Consider the following 20,441-nt stretch of genomic DNA (forward strand, 5'->3'; position numbering starts at 1 on the left):
AAAGATGCATGTGAAGCATAACAAGAAGGAATATAAAAGCAAACAAACGGGTAAGATAAAAGACAGAAGTGAAGTACATGTTAGTGACTGCTAAGAAGCTGAAATGTGTTGGGCATGTACCGAGACGATATATGGCTGATGGCCGGAGGATATTCAGAGTTACATTCCTCATGATAAGACCTAGAGGGCAACATAATGGAAAGATGGATCGATGAGATAGAGAACAGAATGGGAGTGCGAGTAACACGCAGGCGCGGATCCAGGGTTCGGTCCTGTGGAGGGGTGAAGAGAAGGGGCACAGTTTGCTACCGCCTCCCCACCTCTACCCAACACTCCGAAATACAAATTAACGTCATCCTCACTTTTAACGTACCACGGATGAATTCATATTTAATAATAATACTAACAATAAATGTAAAATCTACTAATAACAATAATAATAATAATTTATAACACAATAATAATAAGTCAGACAACACATAAATATCTATAGCGACATTAGAAAACGGAGGTTAAGATTCTATGGCCACATTAAAAGAATAAACAATGACAGGTTTATAAAACAAATAGTCGAATCTTTGGCAACAGGAGTAAAGCCTAAACGGAGACGATGAGATTTGGCGAAATCAAAACTGAGCTGAAATTGAAAGGAATTACACCAAAAGATGTCCAAAACCGCGAAATCCACAGATCCAAAATCCACAAACGGCAAGCTGACCAAGAGGAAGTGGGATCATGGCAGAGGACAAATGAGAGGTAGCGTGACTTTTCTGTAATACTCATTCCACGGTGTCTGTGTACACCATCGTTTTCATAACAGGGAATGATTCTCCTCCATGTACGATGTGGAATTGTCCTCAACGTAAAGTAAATGCACATTGAACGGCATCCTTATGTTCGTGAACCGTCGTGTGACTTGTGGCAGCAACCTTCTGTTTAAAGAATCCCTCATAATACATTGTCACGAGATGACAGATAAGGACTTCGGGGCGGCCACTCCAAAGGTGCAGGCAAATGGACAGAACCACAGTCAATCCATTTATCAGGAAATACCTCATCGAGATATTCTCTAACGGCAATAGCATAACGGGCAGGTGCTCCATCCTGCTGGAGCCACAAACGGCTGAGCAGTCTCTGATCTTGCAGATGTAGAATAAACACCACTTTCAAAGAAATATTGACTTTTAAAATGGGTTGCAAACATTGCAGTCCAGGTCATGACATGTGGTGGATGGTGTTAAAGTTATTCAAAAAATATGGGTCTTCCTTTACTCCAGATGTAAATGTTTCTCGCTTTTGCAATGCGATGTACTCGTATTGCACACTAGTCCCAGACAAACATTTTCACCCTTGAAAGAAGAGTTCTAAAGACACTGAGCATTTGCTCGCAAGTCTGATGACGTTTTTCTCTATCACTATGTCCGCCCCGATAGCTGAGTGGTCAGCGTGACGGATTGCCGTCCTACGGGCCTTGGTCGATTCCCGGCTGGGTCGGGGATTTTCTCCGTTCAGGGACTGGGTGTTGTGTTGTCTTCATCATCATTTCATCCCCAACCGGCACGCAGGTCGCCCAATGTGGCGTCGAATGTAATAAGACCTGCACCAAGGCGGCCGGACCTGCCCCGCATGGAGCCTCCCGGCCAATGACGCCAAACGCTCCTTTCCATTTGTATTACCATCATTCCATTCGTTTAGAAACGCCTTTAACTTCAAATTATTCTTCATATGTTTTTCTTAATGTCTATTATGGAACTCCCAGCTCCTGTGACGTTTGCAAATGAACTTTTTTGGCGAACGTTCGACAGATGCTGCAGCCTCCACACATATTTTAAGTCGTATTGGTGGTCGTCCTGAGCAGGGCTAGTCTCTCATGGAACCAGTTATAAAGAGCTATTCCTCCCACCGTAAAATAGTTGGTTTTGGTGGATAGGTTCCTGAAACCGTACAATGAAATCATGCTAAATATCTCTGAATTTCTGTTTGGGGTCGTCCGTGAGCCAACGTGCTCATTACGAACCCCTTCTCCATGGTGTAAGTAGACTCATCAGCCATGATTTAGAAATAAATCAGCACCTGAAACATTACGAAACAACAATTCATCAACATAGGGGGTAATGGGGTACTTTGTGTAATCCTAACGGGCTTATTCCCAAACAATAAATAAAATAAATTGTTTAGACTAGTGCTAGTAGATCGTTTTAGAATATTTTCTAAGAAATTGCAAAAAGCATACGTCTGAAAATTCCCGAAGTATATCATATGTGATGTAATTTATTTAAGAACTACAATGCAACAAAGTGTGATCATATCATTCTCAGTACTTAGCACTACGATTGTGAACCCAGCTCTGTAGACTACGACTACACGAGCTTGTTAATGAGTAGAATGCTGTTTTCTTCAGTCGATTCCGCCTCCGTTTGAAAGGTCAGTCTCTTTGTTTTTCTTTCTTAACGGAAAGTATTTCGCTTTCCACCTTCCTTACTCAACTGGCAGTAGTTTGTCGCTTATATAATATCTGTTAACTCACGAACCGTGTTTGATTTGCTGTTGACGGCGGGTACGGTTAGCCTTTGAATGGGAGTCTTTTCCGAACTGTAATTTTACCCGCATGTGGTCACGTCTTAAGCCCATCCCACGTGGACAGCAAGCAACTGGAAGGTATCTTGTGTTAAACAAATGATGTAACTTCCAGACTTCATTGCCATTTTCGAAGCCCTTAGTGGTCATGCTACTTTATTCTCTGAAAGTTTGCTGAGAAATTTTGGAACTGGTACATGGAAGAATACGAATAGTTTTACTAAAACGTTTGGATCTGCGCCTTCTAAGAAGTCGCGAAAGGCGCAACTGCTTAAGTCTTAATGAAGGGATGATCATGACAGAGAAGGAGAAGCAGCGCAATCATGGTTCCAGTAGTGGGTTCGTTAAGACCTTAATTTAGGTTTAGCACTAACTTTACATTAGGATAATAGGTATTTAACAATAAGAAGAAAGCAGTCTATGCTTTCTCTAAATCTATGTCTTTTGTATGGCAGAAATTATCAGCCATAAACCGATACTATCCATCATAGCACTAATGAATGCTGATTTTTCGAGCTCATCACAATAAATGAATCTTCTTTTTCACGTGATTTCGTCTTGTCTGCTTACACGCTGCACTGGTTTGTCATCTTCCGGCAGCTTGCGGTATGGCAAACGAGCGCAGGCGCATCGTGGGCGGCACGGTGACCAAGGTGAAGCAGTATCCGTGGATGGCGATGCTCATGTACGGCCGCACCTTCTACTGCGGCGGGTCGCTCATCAGCGACAAGTACGTGCTCACCGCCGCACACTGCCTCTACGGGTGAGTGCTCCTCGCTTTCTTCCCACTTCACCAGCCTCTGTAGCCGAGAACAGGATAGACACGAAGCATCCACTGTAACGTGGAGAATAAACAGGGTGTAACGAAAATGTACGTCACAAATTGCGGACACATTCCTCACACGTAGAAATTATACAGGGTGATTCAAAAAGAATACCACAACTTTAAAAATGTGTATTTAATGAAAGAAACATAATATAACCTTCTGTTATACATCATTACAAAGAGTATTTAAAAAGGTTTTTTTTTTCACTCAAAAACAAGTTCAGAGATGTTCAATATGGCCCCCTCCAGACACTCGAGCAATATCAAACCGATACTCCAACTCGTTCCACACTCTCTGTAGCATATCAGGCGTAACAGTTTGGATAGCTGCTGTTATTTCTCGTTTCAAATCATCAATGGTGGCTGGGAGAGGTGGCCGAAACACCATATCCTTAACATACCCCCATAAGAAAAAATCGCAGGGGGTAAGATCAGGGCTTCTTGGAGGCCAGTGATGAAGTGCTCTGTCACGGGCTGCCTGGCGGCCGATCCATCGCCTCGGGTAGTTGACGTTCAGACGATAAGGTTTCATAACTAACCTTTTTCGTAGGACTCTCCATACAGTTGATTGTGGAATTTGCAGCTCTCTGCTAGCTCTGCGAGTCGATTTTCCTGGGCTGCGAACAAATGCTTGCTGGATGCGTGCTACATTTTCATCACTCGTTCTCGGCTGTCCAGAACTTTTCCCTTTGCACAAACACCCATTCTCTGTAAACTGTTTATACCAACGTTTAATACACCACCTATCAGGAGGTTTAACACCATACTTCGTTCGAAAGGCACGCTGAACAACTGTCGTCGATTCACTTCTGCCGTACTCAATAACACAAAAAGCTTTCTGTTGAGCGGTCGCCATCTTAGCATCAACTGACGCTGACGTCTAGTCAACAGCGCCTCAAGCGAACAAATGTACAACTAAATGAAACTTTATAGCTCACTTAATTCGCCGACAGATAGTGCTTAGCTCTGCCTTTTGTCGTTGCAGAGTTTTAAATTCCTAAAGTTGTGGTATTCTTTTTGAATCACCCTGTATTATATGAACAGGGTCTGTTTCCATGTTACAACTCATTTCCTCCAACTCATTAATTATGCAAAAGACAGACGAACAGTACGTACCAGCATATCATATGCAACTCTTTCTCACAAGAGGTGTTCAGTATGCCCTCCTTGGGCACTGATACCAGTCGTCACAGTGAATCTCGGACGCGCTGATGTATCCTGGAGTATTGTTTATGGTTTGGCGGTCTTCCCAATACGGGCACGGAGTCTCTGAACATCTGAGACTGGGGTTCCACACACAGCAGCTTTGAAATGCCCCACAAATAAGTCCATTGGGTTTAGGTTCGGAGAGCATGGAGGCAAAGCAATTGGTTCATCTCTACCTATTCATCTGTCACCGAATCAGTTACTTATAAGCCGACGGAACTTAACATTAAAACGAGGAGGTGCTCCATCTTGCATGAAGCACATGTTTGATCGCTTAGCTGAAGGCCCATCTACTAACAGATCAGGTAGAATATTCTTACTAAATTATGATAACGTCCATTGAGCCTGAATGGAAGGAAGAATCTTTGTTTATGACTTGCTTCAACAGTTGCGTGAGGACTGACGTCTTCTCATACATACCGACTGTGAAAATTTACAATCTGATCTCGTCGAAACTCGTTGAAGAAAATGAGTTTCAACTTGGAAACAAAGCGTTTCCGAATCCAGTTCATATAACGAAATTTCTTCGTCTACGTGTGAAGAATGTGTCGTGCAATTTATGGTGTACGATTTTGATACACCCGATATGGAAAAGTAAACAAGAAGTCTGATTGGTACTGGGATTGACGTCCTCCCATACGTACCGACTGTGAAAATTTACAATCTGATCTTGTTGGAACTCGTTGAAGAAAATGAGTTTCAACTCGGTAACAAAGCGTTTCCAGATCCAGTTCATATAAGGAAATTTCTTCGTCTACGTGTGAAAAATGTGTCGTGCAATTTATGGCGTACATTTTTGATACGCCCTATAGCGAAAAGTAAACACAAACTCTGATTAATACCGGGTTATCACTGGTGTTATACCAACAATTGGACAAAGCGACACCAAATTTTCTCTAAAATGTGGACTAGTGGACACACGCAGGGGTTACAGCTGTCTATAGAACGATATAAAGGCAAAGGCATCATTTCTATGAAGAAGTGACGGGCGATACGTCGCTACGGTGGATCTGGTTTCAGCAAATGTGGGGTTAAGGGCAGTTCAAAATGAATATAGCGAATACAAACGTCAATAATTACTTAATGCATAGCGACACACTGATAAGAATTTCGGGGAATGTAAAAGAAAGTATGTGGACTCACTGACACGAGCGCATTAGATATATGCGGTTTCAGTTCAGGAATTGTTCTCTTAACACTATAAAAAGACATCCATAAGTGTCTGGCCAAAAGCAGAACACACTGTCGTCATGTCAGGTACGACTCATAGAACGATTCATGCCACTTTACAAAATTTCACACTATTGCATAGAAATTCAGTAGACATGAAAATACATCTAGATACTGTTGTAACCTGCAGCTTTAATCGATACGATGATGTCGGTGATGCCTGGAGAATTTAATGTGCCCGGGTCTACATCGTTACATTATTTCGCAGAATTTTTTTCTGTAAAATTGAAGAATTTGTGTTAAACAGGAGATGTAGAATAAGTATTGCCCTTACTTCTACATCTGTTGTACTGTTGTAACCTGCAGCTTTAATCGATACGATGATGTAGGTGATGCCTGGAGAATTTAATGTGCATGGGTCTATATCGTTACATTATTTCGCAGAATTTTTTTCTGTAAAACTGAAGAATTTGTGTTAAACAGGAGATGTAGAACAAGTATTACCCTTACTTCTACATCTTCGTGAAGAGGACGCGGTGGACACGCTTTGTCTTCCAAGTTGACAACAGTCGTATTCACAGGACTGCACGCATAGATTCCTGGTTTGAAGAACAGTCTAGCACCTCATCCTAGCTCGTTTCACGCGCTAAGTAAGCCGATCTCAATCCAACAGAAGACGTCCCGTACAATGTTTTGGAACAGCCGGTGAAACATAGCAATCAACATTCACACAACTCTCTTCTCGCCGGACTGAGGCCGTTAGCAATGCAAGAGGCGGTGTTGCGCGGTACTAGTGGAAGGTCTGACGGGACGACTAATGTTTGGTCCGATATGTTTACTTAGAGGACTCGGCATATGAAGTCCGAATTGGTAAAATTCCGTGCTCTGTATTGTAAAGGATTTCGAAAACTACACTCAAAGATTTATTTAAAAGTACTAAACGATCAAACAGTTATGCGTTTAGTTTCAGGCTAAGTAAGAGCAATTAGTAGAGTCTTTTTGTAGCAGGGAAAATCTCAGTATGTTTATCAGTAATATCAGTGATTGATATTTTTGTAAGTATTTGTGCTCTCGTAGATCAAAAATCGTACCTCACTGTTGCTTCCGATAAGAAGTTATCAATGTTATAATATATTTGAGCCGCTTTGGCTCAGGCAACACGTAGCTTTGTTGAGTTGTATATATGTCACGGCTTACTAAATTTCTTGTGAGCTTTTCAATAAGCCATTCAGTGCACATGCAGATTGTGGTGTCACCGCCAGACACCACACTTGCTAGGTGGTAGCCTTTAAATCGGCCGCGGTCCGTTAGTATACGTCGGTCCCGCGTGTCGCCACTATCAGTGGATTGCAGACCGAGCGCCGCCACACGGCAGGTCTAGAGAGACTTTCTAGCACTTAGCTCAGTTGTACAATCGACTTTGCTAGCGATGGTTCACTGACAAAATACGCTCTCATTTGCCGAGACGATAGTTAGCATAGCCTTCAGCTACGTCATTTGCTACGACTAGCAAGGCGCCATTACCAGTTACTATTGATACTGTGAATAATGTACCGTCAAGAGCGACGTTCACCATTAATGGATTAAAGTTAAGTATTCCACCAGCTACATCCGTTTTTTCTAATTTCTAATTTCCTTGTCCTGTTCCAAACCTCAGGCCAGCCTGCGTGAGCTAAAACGCGTGCCTTTCGGCTTCCTCTAGTAACACGGTGTTGGCTCTCCTGCCAACCACAACACAGATGTCAGGTACTTGTATAAAACTGCAGAGTGAACTAATCAGTATTGTGAGTTGATAAAATCTGTAAAAGGCAACTAAAAATATTGGTAGCAACTTACAAAGACTTCGTCACCCAAAACCAAACCGAGAATATCTGAAGACGTGTGTCACATGTAGATGTTTTTACAAAAGAGGAAGGACTACTAGAAAACTCTTCAGAGAGTGAAAAGGAGACTGCTTTGCAGCACAACTTTTTACTATCTAACACAACAGTCACTTACTCCTGCCGGGCCACACCAGCCTTGAAAAATATGATCATCTTTTCTGGCTTTAGCCTACAGAGATCCACAGGATTGGCCTCATTTGGTGTCTGAATGTATGGACTTTGCACAAGCGTTCATTTGTTGTTAAGTAAACATAATACACTAAACTAACTCAACGAGCTTTTTCAAGCAGGCGACATTTCCTTCTAGCACTGTGAAGTGGTGTAACGTACTCTTAGATGTCAGACAATGGAAACTCCAGGCGAGAATATCAACAATGTAGGAAAAGACAGATTGCTACTTACTGTAAAGAAGACACATCAAGTTGCAGACAAGCACATTTAAAAGACACTTACATAATGGCTTCATTAGTAAAAGAGAGATACACACCATTCACACACCCAAGCAAGCACACCTCACACACACATGACTGCCAACTCCAGCATCAGATGCAACTATCACCTGGGATGCAAGCAGCAACCTTGAGGGGGTGGGGGAAGCGGTAGTAATGTATCGGTGGGGAGAGAGACAAACGCTGTCTGGTGAGCGTGCAGGGGCTAGATTGCCAACAGGCACAGCATCAGGAGGTTGCAGGGCAGGGGGGAGGGATCTCACCAAGGCCTTCACAGACAGGCACTATTCCCGATCTAGGCCTCAAAATCTACACGATCCTCCCACCACCCCCAAGAGCCAGTACTACCCTCAGCTGGAACAAGAGAACTACATCCATTGTCGAGGCTCTGATTACCTATCATCATGCCCTGAATGGAGGGATATCCTACCTGAGATACTTCCTACCCCTCCTAAAGTGGTGTTCCATCGTCCATCCAACCTTCACAACGTCCTAGTCCATCCCTATGCCACTCCCAGTCCCAAACTCTTGCCATAAGACTCAGATGCAAAATCTGCCCAATCCATCCACCCACTTCCTATTCCAGTCCTGTCACAGGCTTATCCTACGCCATCAGGTGGTGGGTCACCTGTGAAAGCAGCCATGTCATTTACCAGCTCTTCTGCAATCATTGCACTGCTTTTTACATTGGTATGACTACCAACCAGCTGTCCGCCAGGATGAAAGGCCACCACTATATTGTGTCCAAGAACAAAGTAGACCATCCTATGGTACTACATGTACCTGAACATAACACACTTGATTTCAATGGCTGCTTCACTACCCAAAGCATCTGGATCCTTCCTTCCACCACCCAGTTTTTCTGAATTGCACAGATGGGAGTTACCCTTACAACACATTCTCCGCTCCCATAATTATCCCTGCCTCAACCTACAGTAACATACTGTCCCCACACCTTCACCCAACAGTTTCTACCCCTCTGTCCTATCGTCTTCTCCCATTCTCATCTCCCACCTTTTTTATTTGCAGCCCTCTGTCAACGCACCCACCCATCTTTCTCCGCTCCTCTCAGTTTTTGCTCCTTTTTCCCCACCTTCCTGCTCCCCAACATCCTGACACTGCGCCTCCACCAGAAATCATTCGTGTCTCTCTCTTTGCCCGTACACTACTATCACTTCCCCATCCCCACCCCCTCCAGGTTGCTGCATGCATCCCATGTGATAGTTGCATTCCGGGCCAAGATGCTGGAGTTGGCGGTCGTGTGTGAGAGAGGTGTGATTGCTTGTGTTTGTGAACGGTGTGTGTGTGTGTCTCTTTTACTGATGAAGGCTGTGGCCGAAAGCTTCATGTAAGTGTCTTTTAGCTGTGCCTGTCTGCAACTTGACGTATCTTGTTTACGGTAAGTAGCAACCTCTCTTTTCCTGCGTTGTTGGTACTCTTAGAAGTCTTCCGCATAGTGATAACGTGCTAGTATGAAGAAGAAACTGCTGTGAAAGCGATCTAAATGCACTTGGTTCCGCATATGTCCTTCTTGAAACAGGACAATGCTCAGGAAGCGCTGCGTCTAGCTGTTGTTGATTATGGGGTAAGAAGACTACGACAGGATACACCCCGTTGCCGATTTGACAACGATACTTCGACGAATGCAATAAATACAGTCCGCATGTGGCACAAGAGCTGCTTTTCTTCCACCTTCGTAGTAAAGCAGCGGGCTCATGACTACGGAAGGGAGAAGGATTTACAAACGAATGAAGTCTGCACTCTATGGCTGGTGTTATACTTTCTAAAGAGAAGATGGTAACTGCTATAGCATTTTCTCAGGGCAATCAGACACATAATGCTACTCGTACAATTGGCTCTTGCGGAATCACAGGAAACCACTACTAGAAGTGTATGGGAACTCTGTCATGAATAAGAACTCTGTACTCCAGATTCCATGGGGGGAGGGGCAAGTACTCCCCCCTGCTCCACTGCCCCCCCCCCCTCTTGCTAACGCCTGTGAATACAACGCATTAGTCTGAGCGGGCTGCCTCTAAGGTTACTTGAGCCATGCGGACTGAGCGCCAAGTTTAACCATTTATAGGGCAAAACTTCCTTTCTAAAATAGAGCACTGAAATGTAATTTGTTCTATTACTTATCATACCCAGTTGGATAAAAATATTTAAGACCGGAAAAACTTGTAGTTGTCGTTGTTGTTGTTGTGGTCTTCAGTCCAGAGACTGGTTTGATGCAGCTCTCCATGCTACTCTATCCTGTGCAAGCTTCTTCATCTCCCAGTACCTACTGGAACCTAAGTCCTTCTGAATCTGCTTAATGTATTCATCTCTTGGTCTCCCCCTATGATTTTTACCCTCCACGCTGCCCTCCAATACTAAACTGGTGATCCCCTGACGCCTCAGAACATGTCCTACCAACCGATCCCTTCTTCTAGTCAAGTTGCGCCACAAGTTTCTCTTCTCCCCAATAACATTCAATACCTCCTCATTAGTTATGCGGTATACCCATCTAATCTTCAACATTCTTATAGACTAATTATTACAAATTTTTAAATTCGGCAAAATATCGACCAAAATCCATTCTGTGGCTGTGCTATTTTGTGTTCGATAGTTTAACCACTTTACAAAAATGGGCTCTTTTATTAAAAAAGGACTAAGCAGAAGAAATCAAAATTTTGTTTGTTATGTTCTGTTAGTTCATATAGATACATAAAACAGCGTACAAAATGTATACTCATAAATCATAAACCAGATTTATTCTCTTGCTTAGTTCTGTTGGTGGATGAGTCCAATGCATTGCATACACAAAGCTACATAGCAAGAAGTGCATGCAAATTTACTACATTTAGGTTTGCTTCGTTTGCTGCAAAATGAACACCTCCTTCATGTACCAACTGTAGGCACAATGTTCAGTCACATTTCTGAATAGCATCCCTTGATTTCTTGTAGCCTTTTCCTGAATTTTTTACCTTTAATTGCTATTTTAGTGCTGGGTGTTGGTCGCATTTTTGTTTTTGAACAGAAATTTCCAATTAGCTCATTGGCCAGAATATTTCTAAATTTTAAATGTGACAGAGTTTTAGTATTCTCAGCAAGAAAGCTAGTCTCCTCATAAATTTTATAAGCATTTAATGTGCTTCATCAATGAAGTAACAGAAAATTTTCATCAAGCACACATAGAAGGGAATGCAGATTCACTGGAATTCTAGACCAAAATGGTAGGAAAAATATTTGAGTGTTATATAGACATGGGTTCATTCACTGTTTAGAAAACTTCGGCTGATCTGGAGTAACTGCAGACGTATTAGATTCCAAATTCTGATTCTGAACTAGAAATGCATTCTAAATTCCTTCGTTGTTTGAACTTCATCAAACCTCAGTTGCATTTGGTGGTCACTGCTGCCTCTGAAAGTTCCTACTGGAACATCCTCTGCATCTGAGCCTCATCCATACACAGAATTGGAATCGATGTCATCAAACACATATTCCAAGAGAAGCTGTTCTATTTCGGAAGGGTTCAAGCCCGATTTCCCCCACGGCATTATCACATAAACTGTAAAAAGTGTTATTTATATTACGACTCTGTTGAAAAACTATGTAAACGTGCGGTATTGAAGCAAGAATGCAGATAAAAAGTATTTACTGAATGCAGTGCTATAATTTCGAAACTATCCGCTAAATATATCCCTATAATTAGGTATCGTAGTAACATATAGAAATTTATGCAAATGCATTTGCATGCAACTGCAATATTACGATAAATTCATTGGGAATTAAGATTATGTAGGAATTTCTGCTGACACGAGACAAAATTCACGACACAGTGATTTGCACTAGGTACAGTGAACCTGGAGGCACGTTATTGTAAACGTAGCGATGTTACACCACAGTATCATAATAAATCGATTTAATTTTGTAAATATAAAGACCTACGAGCAAAATTCGTGGAGCCCATGCACTGTAAACATCTCCTTCTGCTTCCCATGCCCTATGCTACTCCCTGTTTACAAAAAGCTGACCTTGCTATACTAACGTGGAAGTCAGCTTCGTAGAACTGCCTATTACATCTGCTGTATTTTAGAAACTACTTGGTAGAAGTGTAAAGTAAAGACTGAAGTACCACATTAATATTATACAATCTGCGTCGAAATATTTGTTTACAGCCGAAATATTACTTAAACTCGTGGGAAGATGAGTTGTGTACGTACTGTCTCTCTCTCTCTCTCTCTCTCTCTCACACACACACACAAAATCATATGACAGCGATTTGCACTTGATTCAGCGAAGCTGGATGCAGAATACTGTCAACATATCTACATTACTCTTTAAAATCCTAATAAACCGACTTAATTATGTAAATGTAAGGACTTACTATCAAAATTACTGCGCAGTCCGTGCCCTGAAAACTATGACTGCTTTGTAGTTACTTTATCGACCACAAAGTACGAGTACCATCATTTGTTGACAAAACATTGAAAGCTCAGTGTAGTTGCTTTGTTGGTTCCCAATCAGTAACTGAATGTGATAGGGTCGTTTACAGGCATCAAATTACAGAGATATTGAACCTTCAGTGGGTTGAGTAAAATATCGACCACAAATCTATACACGGTTAAATCTATACATCAGTTTCTTTTAAGTACTCCGCTATCTGACTGTACTAGTTTACGTCTATCGAGTAATGAAACAACGCTCGTAAGAAGGGGAAAACCTATTGCAACCAGTTTCCTGTACAGTACTTCTTGTGCTTCTTTGACCTAGCGTATATCAATATTACAGAGTTCAGATCGGTCACGTTAATTTGATTCTGATCGTAAAATCCAGAAACTAGAATTTCTACTCAGTGTAAATGTGTGGATTAACACCCGTGTCCCAGCTTCATATGAATGTGGATGTCACATGACGTTTACTTAGCTTCACACGATCGAGGAGAGATGCCCGGTTGTATGACCACTAAGTGTCTGCCCTTATGTTATTGAATTACATGCCATTCACGGTCCAGTCATGGTAAACAACTTTCTTATTGAAGGTTTGAAATCAGTGTGAGGGAACAATGTTAGACGGAATTTTTGCTACTAATTTAACTACTGAACATTTCATAATGTCCTTTTCTTTGTAGCAACTGCACGTCTATGTCATTTCTTCTTGCTTCTATGAAGGTTTCCATATACGATTGTGGACTGATGTGTCGTAAATTTCCGTGAAAGAATAGAATATTTTTGCTGCGCCTTCGTGGTTGATAAGCTTAGTTATTCCAAGGACAGTATAATCAATTTCAACAATGTGCAGCGTACATTTCATCTTCGACAGGCGTCTGAATTGGTCAGTGTGTCGACTGCGATTTAAAATGGAGGAAACCGAGTTTCGTGCTGTTACTTAACATTTCCATTTTGAAGCGTTAGACTGTCGCACAAATCGAAACAGAATTGGATGAAGTCCACACGGACTCTTCATCATCATATGAAGACCATTAACTTTTCGATTAAAGAATTTAAACGTGACAAGACAAGCACCGAGGACGAAGCAAGCTCTGGCTGTCAAACTGAGGTTACCACCAAAGGAAACCGTTGACAAGATCCATGATATTGTAATGCAAGACCGCCGAATAAAACTGCGTGAGATTGCTGAGACTGTAAGAATCTCAACTGAGCGAGTGCATAATTTCCTGCACGGAGAATTGGCTATGAAAAAGCTGTGTGCGAGGTGGCTGCCGCGATTGCCCACAGTCGACCAAAAGTACATCCACAACAACATTTTAGCACAATGTTCGGCGATGTTTAATCACAGTCCGCAACACTTTTTGGGCCGATTTCTGACTGTTGATGAAACCTGGGTCCATCATTACACACCAGAGTGAAAAAGACAGCTAAAACTATGGACAAAGGCTAGTAAAAGTGCACTGAAGGAGGCAAAGACCATTTTGTCAGCCGGTAAGGTGTCTTGGAGTTCTTAACGAATAATCCTCGTAGATTACTTGGAAAAAGGCAGAACCATAACTGGACCCTATTATGCTTCATTGTCGGATTGACTGAAACTTGTGTTGACTAGAAGAAGACCAAGGCTGATAGGCAAGAAGTGCTCTTTCACCTTGGATAATGCATCATCCCCTACATCAATGGTGAAATTGATTTGGCTTTGAATTGGTTCCTCACCCACCCTTTTCACCATACAGCCCCAAGTGACTTCTTCCTGTTCCCTAACTTGAAACTTTGGTTTGCTGGGAATAAATGATAGGTACACTCAACGAGTACTTTCCAGAGTTTGACAGAAACTACTTTTCGTATGGGATGAAAAAGCTGGGGAATTTCTGGACCAAGCGTATTCCCCTCAAAGAAGACTAATTCGAGAAGTAAGGTGAGTTGTTTTACGAAACAAACATTTTTTCTTAACTTTTTACCAGACTTCTCAAACCACTCTCGTATATTCAAAATATGTTAGTCTGCTTCTCGAATTTTGGATTTGTAATCTCCATATAACACTTTGGGAGTCCGTAAGTATCAACATGAGTTTAAATGTCTGTATTTCATTATAAATGGTCTCCAATACGGCTAACATCTCCGCTGTACAGACAGAAATTTCAGATCGAGGTCCAATCATTTGACATGTGTTATTACAGAGGCTAGAGCCGTGCTTGTACACAAGTATTGTAAGTGCATTTCCATAGATGCAGAAATGAGAAATAGAAATGATCTCGAAACTTCTTGGCAGATTAAAACTGTGTGCCCGACCGAGACTCGAACTCGGGAGTTCGAGTTCGAGTCTCGGTCGGGCACACAGTTTTAATCTGCCAGGAAGTTTCATATCAGCGCACACTCCGCTGCAGAGTGAAAATCTCATTCTGGAAACATCCCCCAAGCTGTGGCTAAGCCATGTCTCCGCAGTATCCTTTCTTTCAGGAGTGCTAGTTCTGCAAGGTCGCAGGAGAGCTTCTGTAAAGTTTGGAAGGTAGGAGACGAGGTACTGGCAGAAGTAAAGCTGTGAGGACCGGGCGTGAGTCGTGCTTCGGTAGCTCAGATGGTAGAGCACTTGCCCGCGAAAGGCAAAGGTCCCGAGTTCGAGTCTCGGTCGGGCACACAGTTTTAATCTGCCAGGAAGTTTCATATCAGCGCACACTCCGCTGCAGAGTGAAAATCTCATTCTGAGAACTGATCTCAAATACACCACAAGTGCGGAAACTGTGTATAATATTTCTCCTGCAATCATTGTTGGAAGTTTCGACCACCGACGCATCCGCGTGCGGCTGTTGGAGCATGACAGGGACAAGCCGTCGGAGACGGAGGTGATCGAGCGTCGCGTCATGAGGGTCCGCTTGCACCGGCGCTACGACTCGAGCAACTACAACAACGACATCGCGCTCATCCGGCTCAGCGAACCCGTCAAGATAGAGGGAGACCTGAGGACCGTCTGCATGCCCACCAAAGGTGAGTTACCCGAAGAGACGTTTGTTGCGAGAATCACTATTGGTATTTTCAGAATGATACATTATGACGTTTTTTCTCCCTGATGGCTTCAGAACTCTGCCTCTGGGTCGTTATCAACGTACAGCTTCAGTCAGGGTTAGATATTAACATCTTAGAAAAACAAGCTGAAAATCTTAAAATTTATGAACAGACGATTGAAAAAAAGTCCATCCATTACATTTCGCATAGTTTTGACAGTATGTCTTGTCTTCGTCTACAGAGGATCATCTAAGCTGACAGTCACTTCCAGTGAAAATCTGTTTTATTTAAATAAAACGTAGAAAGGGATGAAGCAAGAATAGGCCTAAATCATTACTCGTAGAAGACGTTTTTCTGCTTCAACTCTTGAGCCAAATGGACTGATGAGATGTGTTATATGATACAGTTGTGCCCTTTGTCACAAGTGATGATATGATAATGCGTGAATCTCAGGGATCTCATTTTCTGCTGGCTAAACGGAATGGTACGTATTTGTATCTTCGACAATACATTTTCTCGTCCAGAGAGTATTTAAGCCAGAGTAAATGGAAATAGAATAAACAAGTTTCTTCGTTACTAAATTATCTGTAACAGTAATCATTTTACCAGTATGGGGGATGTGCTAGTGGGTTAGTATAGTTAATTACTAGCTTCGTCCCACGATGTTACCGATTGTTAAACAGTTATTTGTGAATAAATGTTACCTCTTGGAACTGTGTATTATACAGGGTGTTACAAAAAGGTACGGCCAAACTTTCAGGAAACATTCCTCACACACAAAGAAAGAAAATATGTTATGTGGACATGTGTCCGGAAATGCTTACTTTCCATGTTAAAGCTCATTTTATTACTTCTCTTCAAATCACATTAATCATGGAATGGAAACACACAGCAGCAGAACGTACCAGCGTGACTTCAAACCTTTGTTACAGGAAATGTTCAACATGTCCTCCGTTAGCGATGATGCATGCATCCACCCTCCGTCGCATGGAATCCCTGATGCTCTGATGCAGTCCTGGAGAGTAGCGTATTGTATCACAGCCGTCCACAATACGAGCACGAAGAGTCTCTACATTTGCTACCGGGGTTGCGTAGACAAGAGCTTTCAAATGCCCCCATAAACGAAAGTCAAGAGGGTTGAGGTCAGGAGTGCGTGGAGGCCATGGAATTGGTCCGCCTCTACCAATCCATCGGTCACCGAATCTGTTGCTGAGAAGCGTACGAACACTTCGACTGAAATGTGCAGGAGCTCTCCATCGTGTATGAACCACATGTTGTGTCGTACTTGTAAAGGCACATGTTCTAGCAACACAGGTAGAGTATCACGTATGAAATCATGATAACGTGCTCCAATGAGCGTAGGTGGAAGAACATGGGGCCCAATCAAGACATTACCAACAATTCCTGCCCAAACGTTCACAGGAAATCTGTGTTGATGACGTGACTGCACAATTGCGTGAGGATTCTCGTCAGCCCACACATGTTGATTGTGAAAATTTACAATTTGATCACGTTGGAATGAAGCCTCATCCGTAATGAGAACATTTGCACAGAAATGAGGATTGACACATTGTTGGATGAACCATTCGCAGAAGTGTACCCGTGGAGGCCAATCAGCTGCTGATAGTGCCTGCACACGCTGTACATGGTACGGAAACAACTGGTTCTCCCGTAGCACTGTCCATACAGTGACGTGGTCAACGTTACCTTGTACAGCAGCAACTTCTCTGACGCTGACATTAGGGTTATCGTCAACTGCACGAAGAATTGCCTCGTCTATTGCAGGTGTCCTCGTCGTTCTAGGTCTTCCCCAGTCGCGAGTCATAGGCTGGAATGTTGTGTGCTCCCTAAGACGCCGATCAATTGCTTCGAACGTCTTCCTGTCGGGACACCTTCGTTCTGGAAATCTGTCTCTATACAAACGTACCCCGCCACGGCTATTGCCCCGTGCTAATCCATACATCAAATGGGCATCTGGCAACTCCGCATTTGTAAACATTGCACTGACTGCAAAACCACGTTCGTGATGAACACTAACCTGTTGATGCTACGTACTGATGTGCTTGATGCTAGTACTGTAGAGCAATGAGTCGCATGTCAACAGAAGCACCGAAGTCAACATTAACTTCCTTCAATTGGGCCAACTGGCGGTGAATCGAGGAAGTACAGTACATACTGACTAAACTAAAATGAGCTCTAACATGGAAATTAAGTGCTTCCGGACACATGTCCACATAACATCTTTTCTTTATTTGTATGTGAGGAATTTCTCCTGAAAGTTTGGCCGTACCTTTTTGTAACACCCTGTACACATCATAAAATCATATAGCTTATGTCGTTGTTAACACCCAACTCTCTCTCTCTCTCTCTCTGTGTGTGTGTGTGTGTGTGTGTGTGTACATCACCTCTTCCCCTATCTCACTGTAATCAGATTCTCATATATATTACAAAGAAATATTGCCTATGTTCATCCGAACGTTCATTAGAGTATCGTATAAAAATTTGAAATAATCAGTCAATAATTTTTTCGAAATATATGGTATCAATGTTTCCACTTTATGTATATTACATATACATGTACCGGTATATAGTATATACATTAAAATATAACGCATATATGTTAATTCAGGGTATAACCTTTCTGCATTCCAAATCCATTCAGTTGTGTCAGCGTGAAGGAGTCAAGATGTCTCTTTTCTCAGGCGCAATCGCAGAAGCACGGGAACAAAAGCGCATGCACAAAAAGTTAGTAGAAAAAACGCACATACAATGCGCATTCTCGTGTCCACATGTTGCCTCTTCGCTGCAGCTATCTGCTATGGAACCGTTTATTAGCTCCGCAATTTGCGCTGCATTTATTATGAAAAAAGAAGGCTACAGAAAAGAAGACTATGGGTAAAAAGAAATATCTAAACAACAGATATGTTTTAATGTGAGAGATGCAAAATGACGATGATATTTTGTTTGAAAATTTGGCAAGAATTTCTCAGTAAGATTTTGATTCTTTGGTTATGAAAGCGAAACACGTTTCTCTAGGCAAGATACAGTTATGCAAAATACAATTTCTGTACAGATGCGGCTGGCAATTACACTCCTTTATCTGCAACTTGTGATTCATTATACTAGTTTGAGCTATTAGTTTCACGTATCAAAATAAAGCATTTCAGTTATTATTCCTGAAATTGCGAAGCTCTTATGGGGTGTTCTTAGTGATCATGTAAAGGTTAGTTAACTTTTATTAATTTTTTTGTTCTATAAAGATATTACCTGCACAGTAAACACACACATTTACAGAGTTTAGTACAGACGAGATGAATGAGACTGCTGTTGAAGATTCGAGGGTTTTACAGTTGGTTTCTGAACTGCGCAATGATATTGAGACTTGATATGTCACAGTAACATGTTCATAATCATATGAAGGGCATGTTTCTGAATTTAATGCGGCTGCATCTGAAACTAAATACAAGTCTTCAAACCGGTCTTTTCTATTCTCCACCAAAGACTGAGAAAAGTTCTTCCGAAACGTCTGAAATTTGTTACATTCATTACCAGATGGTTCTTTAATTAGCATTCCTTCAAAGGTGCGCTTCTCCTCTAACTCTTGTACCATCCTCCTCATTTGCGGGGAGTCATTTGTTTTCAGTGTTTCAACAGTTTTTATAGCCAAGTCCATTTCTTGTTTCGCTTTAAGGACTGAAGAATTTCTGTTTTGCGTAAAGAATGATAATTCTTGCAGAACTTCTTGGGCCTCATAAAGTACAACTAATTCCATTATAAGCAACCACTTTGTGAGATGTTTTAGCAAACCTTCAAACTTAGATTTCTCATGAGTTGATCGGGAACCATCATCACTTAGTTTTCCAAAAAGACTGACAAGAGAAATATGACTTTCAATAAGAGATCAAATGGCATTATATGAGGAAACAACCAACGCACATGAAAAACACAGTTCAGTTTTAATAGCTGCAAGGACAATTCTTGTGAAACATCCTGTAGTAGTCTCTGGTTTTTGGGAATGCGAGAAGACACAATATAAAAGGAATCTAAAAAACCCTGTGTGTGGCATACATCTGCTACATCATTCATAACATCGTGGACAACTAGTTCCATTTTGTGGTTCATACTGTGCACGATAGTTAAACCCTTATGTACGTAAATTTTTACCCAGTAGAGCTGCTACTGCTTCGTAAGGTGCTAGCATTGTTGATGCACCATCTACAGCAATACCTACAACATGGTTTTTTTTAGTACATCGTATTTAGGTTCATACTTTTCAAGACCTGCTAACAGTGCTCTGAAAATGCATTCTTCTGTCCCCCTTTCCACTTCAACAATATCGAAAAAATAATTACAAGCAAATCCATCAAAGGACAAACGTACATTTATTATTAAACAGGTTTTATTATAAATGTATGTACTTCCATCCATTATGATACTAAAGCTTATACCAGATTCTATAAGGAAGTGAGCAAGATTTCTGTTTACCTTTTCTTCTCCTATAAACATAATGATTCACCGTACGTGGTCAGAATGAAGCAATTATCGACTGACAAACCATTTCACTTTTGTACTTCGATTACTGCAGATATGATTTGAATGATAATTTCTGTTTAGCTATTACACAGCTGAACAACGAAGCAGTTATTGTCGCTTTTTATTGCTGGTGCTTTCCTCACAACTTTTAACTTTCACTCACGGATTTTTCTAAACGTTTTTTTTCTTTGTTATGTATGATTTCTAGGCATCTCGTCTGTTATCTGTGCGTTTCATCATCAACGACCTCCCCCCCTCCCTTTTTTTTTTTTTTTTTTTTTTTTTTCGACAGCACTAGCTAAAAATGCGTTATTGGTAGCTTACAGACAGGTTTACCAATTTTGAGAACGTGAGAATGCAACAT

General features: G+C 41.7%; 1 protein-coding gene across 1 annotated transcript in view; it reads left to right on the top strand.

Annotated features, from left to right (window-relative positions):
- Positions 1-20,441, top strand: part of LOC126188194 (trypsin-1-like) — a 48,035-nt gene that overhangs the window by 19,316 nt on the left and 8,278 nt on the right. Inside the window, exons 4-5 of the mRNA XM_049929736.1 lie at positions 3,178-3,340; positions 15,318-15,526. Coding sequence (XP_049785693.1) covers positions 3,178-3,340; positions 15,318-15,526 — 372 coding nt within the window. The remainder of the gene's footprint in view (positions 1-3,177; positions 3,341-15,317; positions 15,527-20,441) is intronic.

Source organism: Schistocerca cancellata, chromosome 5 (genome assembly GCF_023864275.1).
Source record: "Schistocerca cancellata isolate TAMUIC-IGC-003103 chromosome 5, iqSchCanc2.1, whole genome shotgun sequence".
Classification (NCBI taxonomy): Eukaryota; Metazoa; Arthropoda; class Insecta; order Orthoptera; family Acrididae; genus Schistocerca; species Schistocerca cancellata.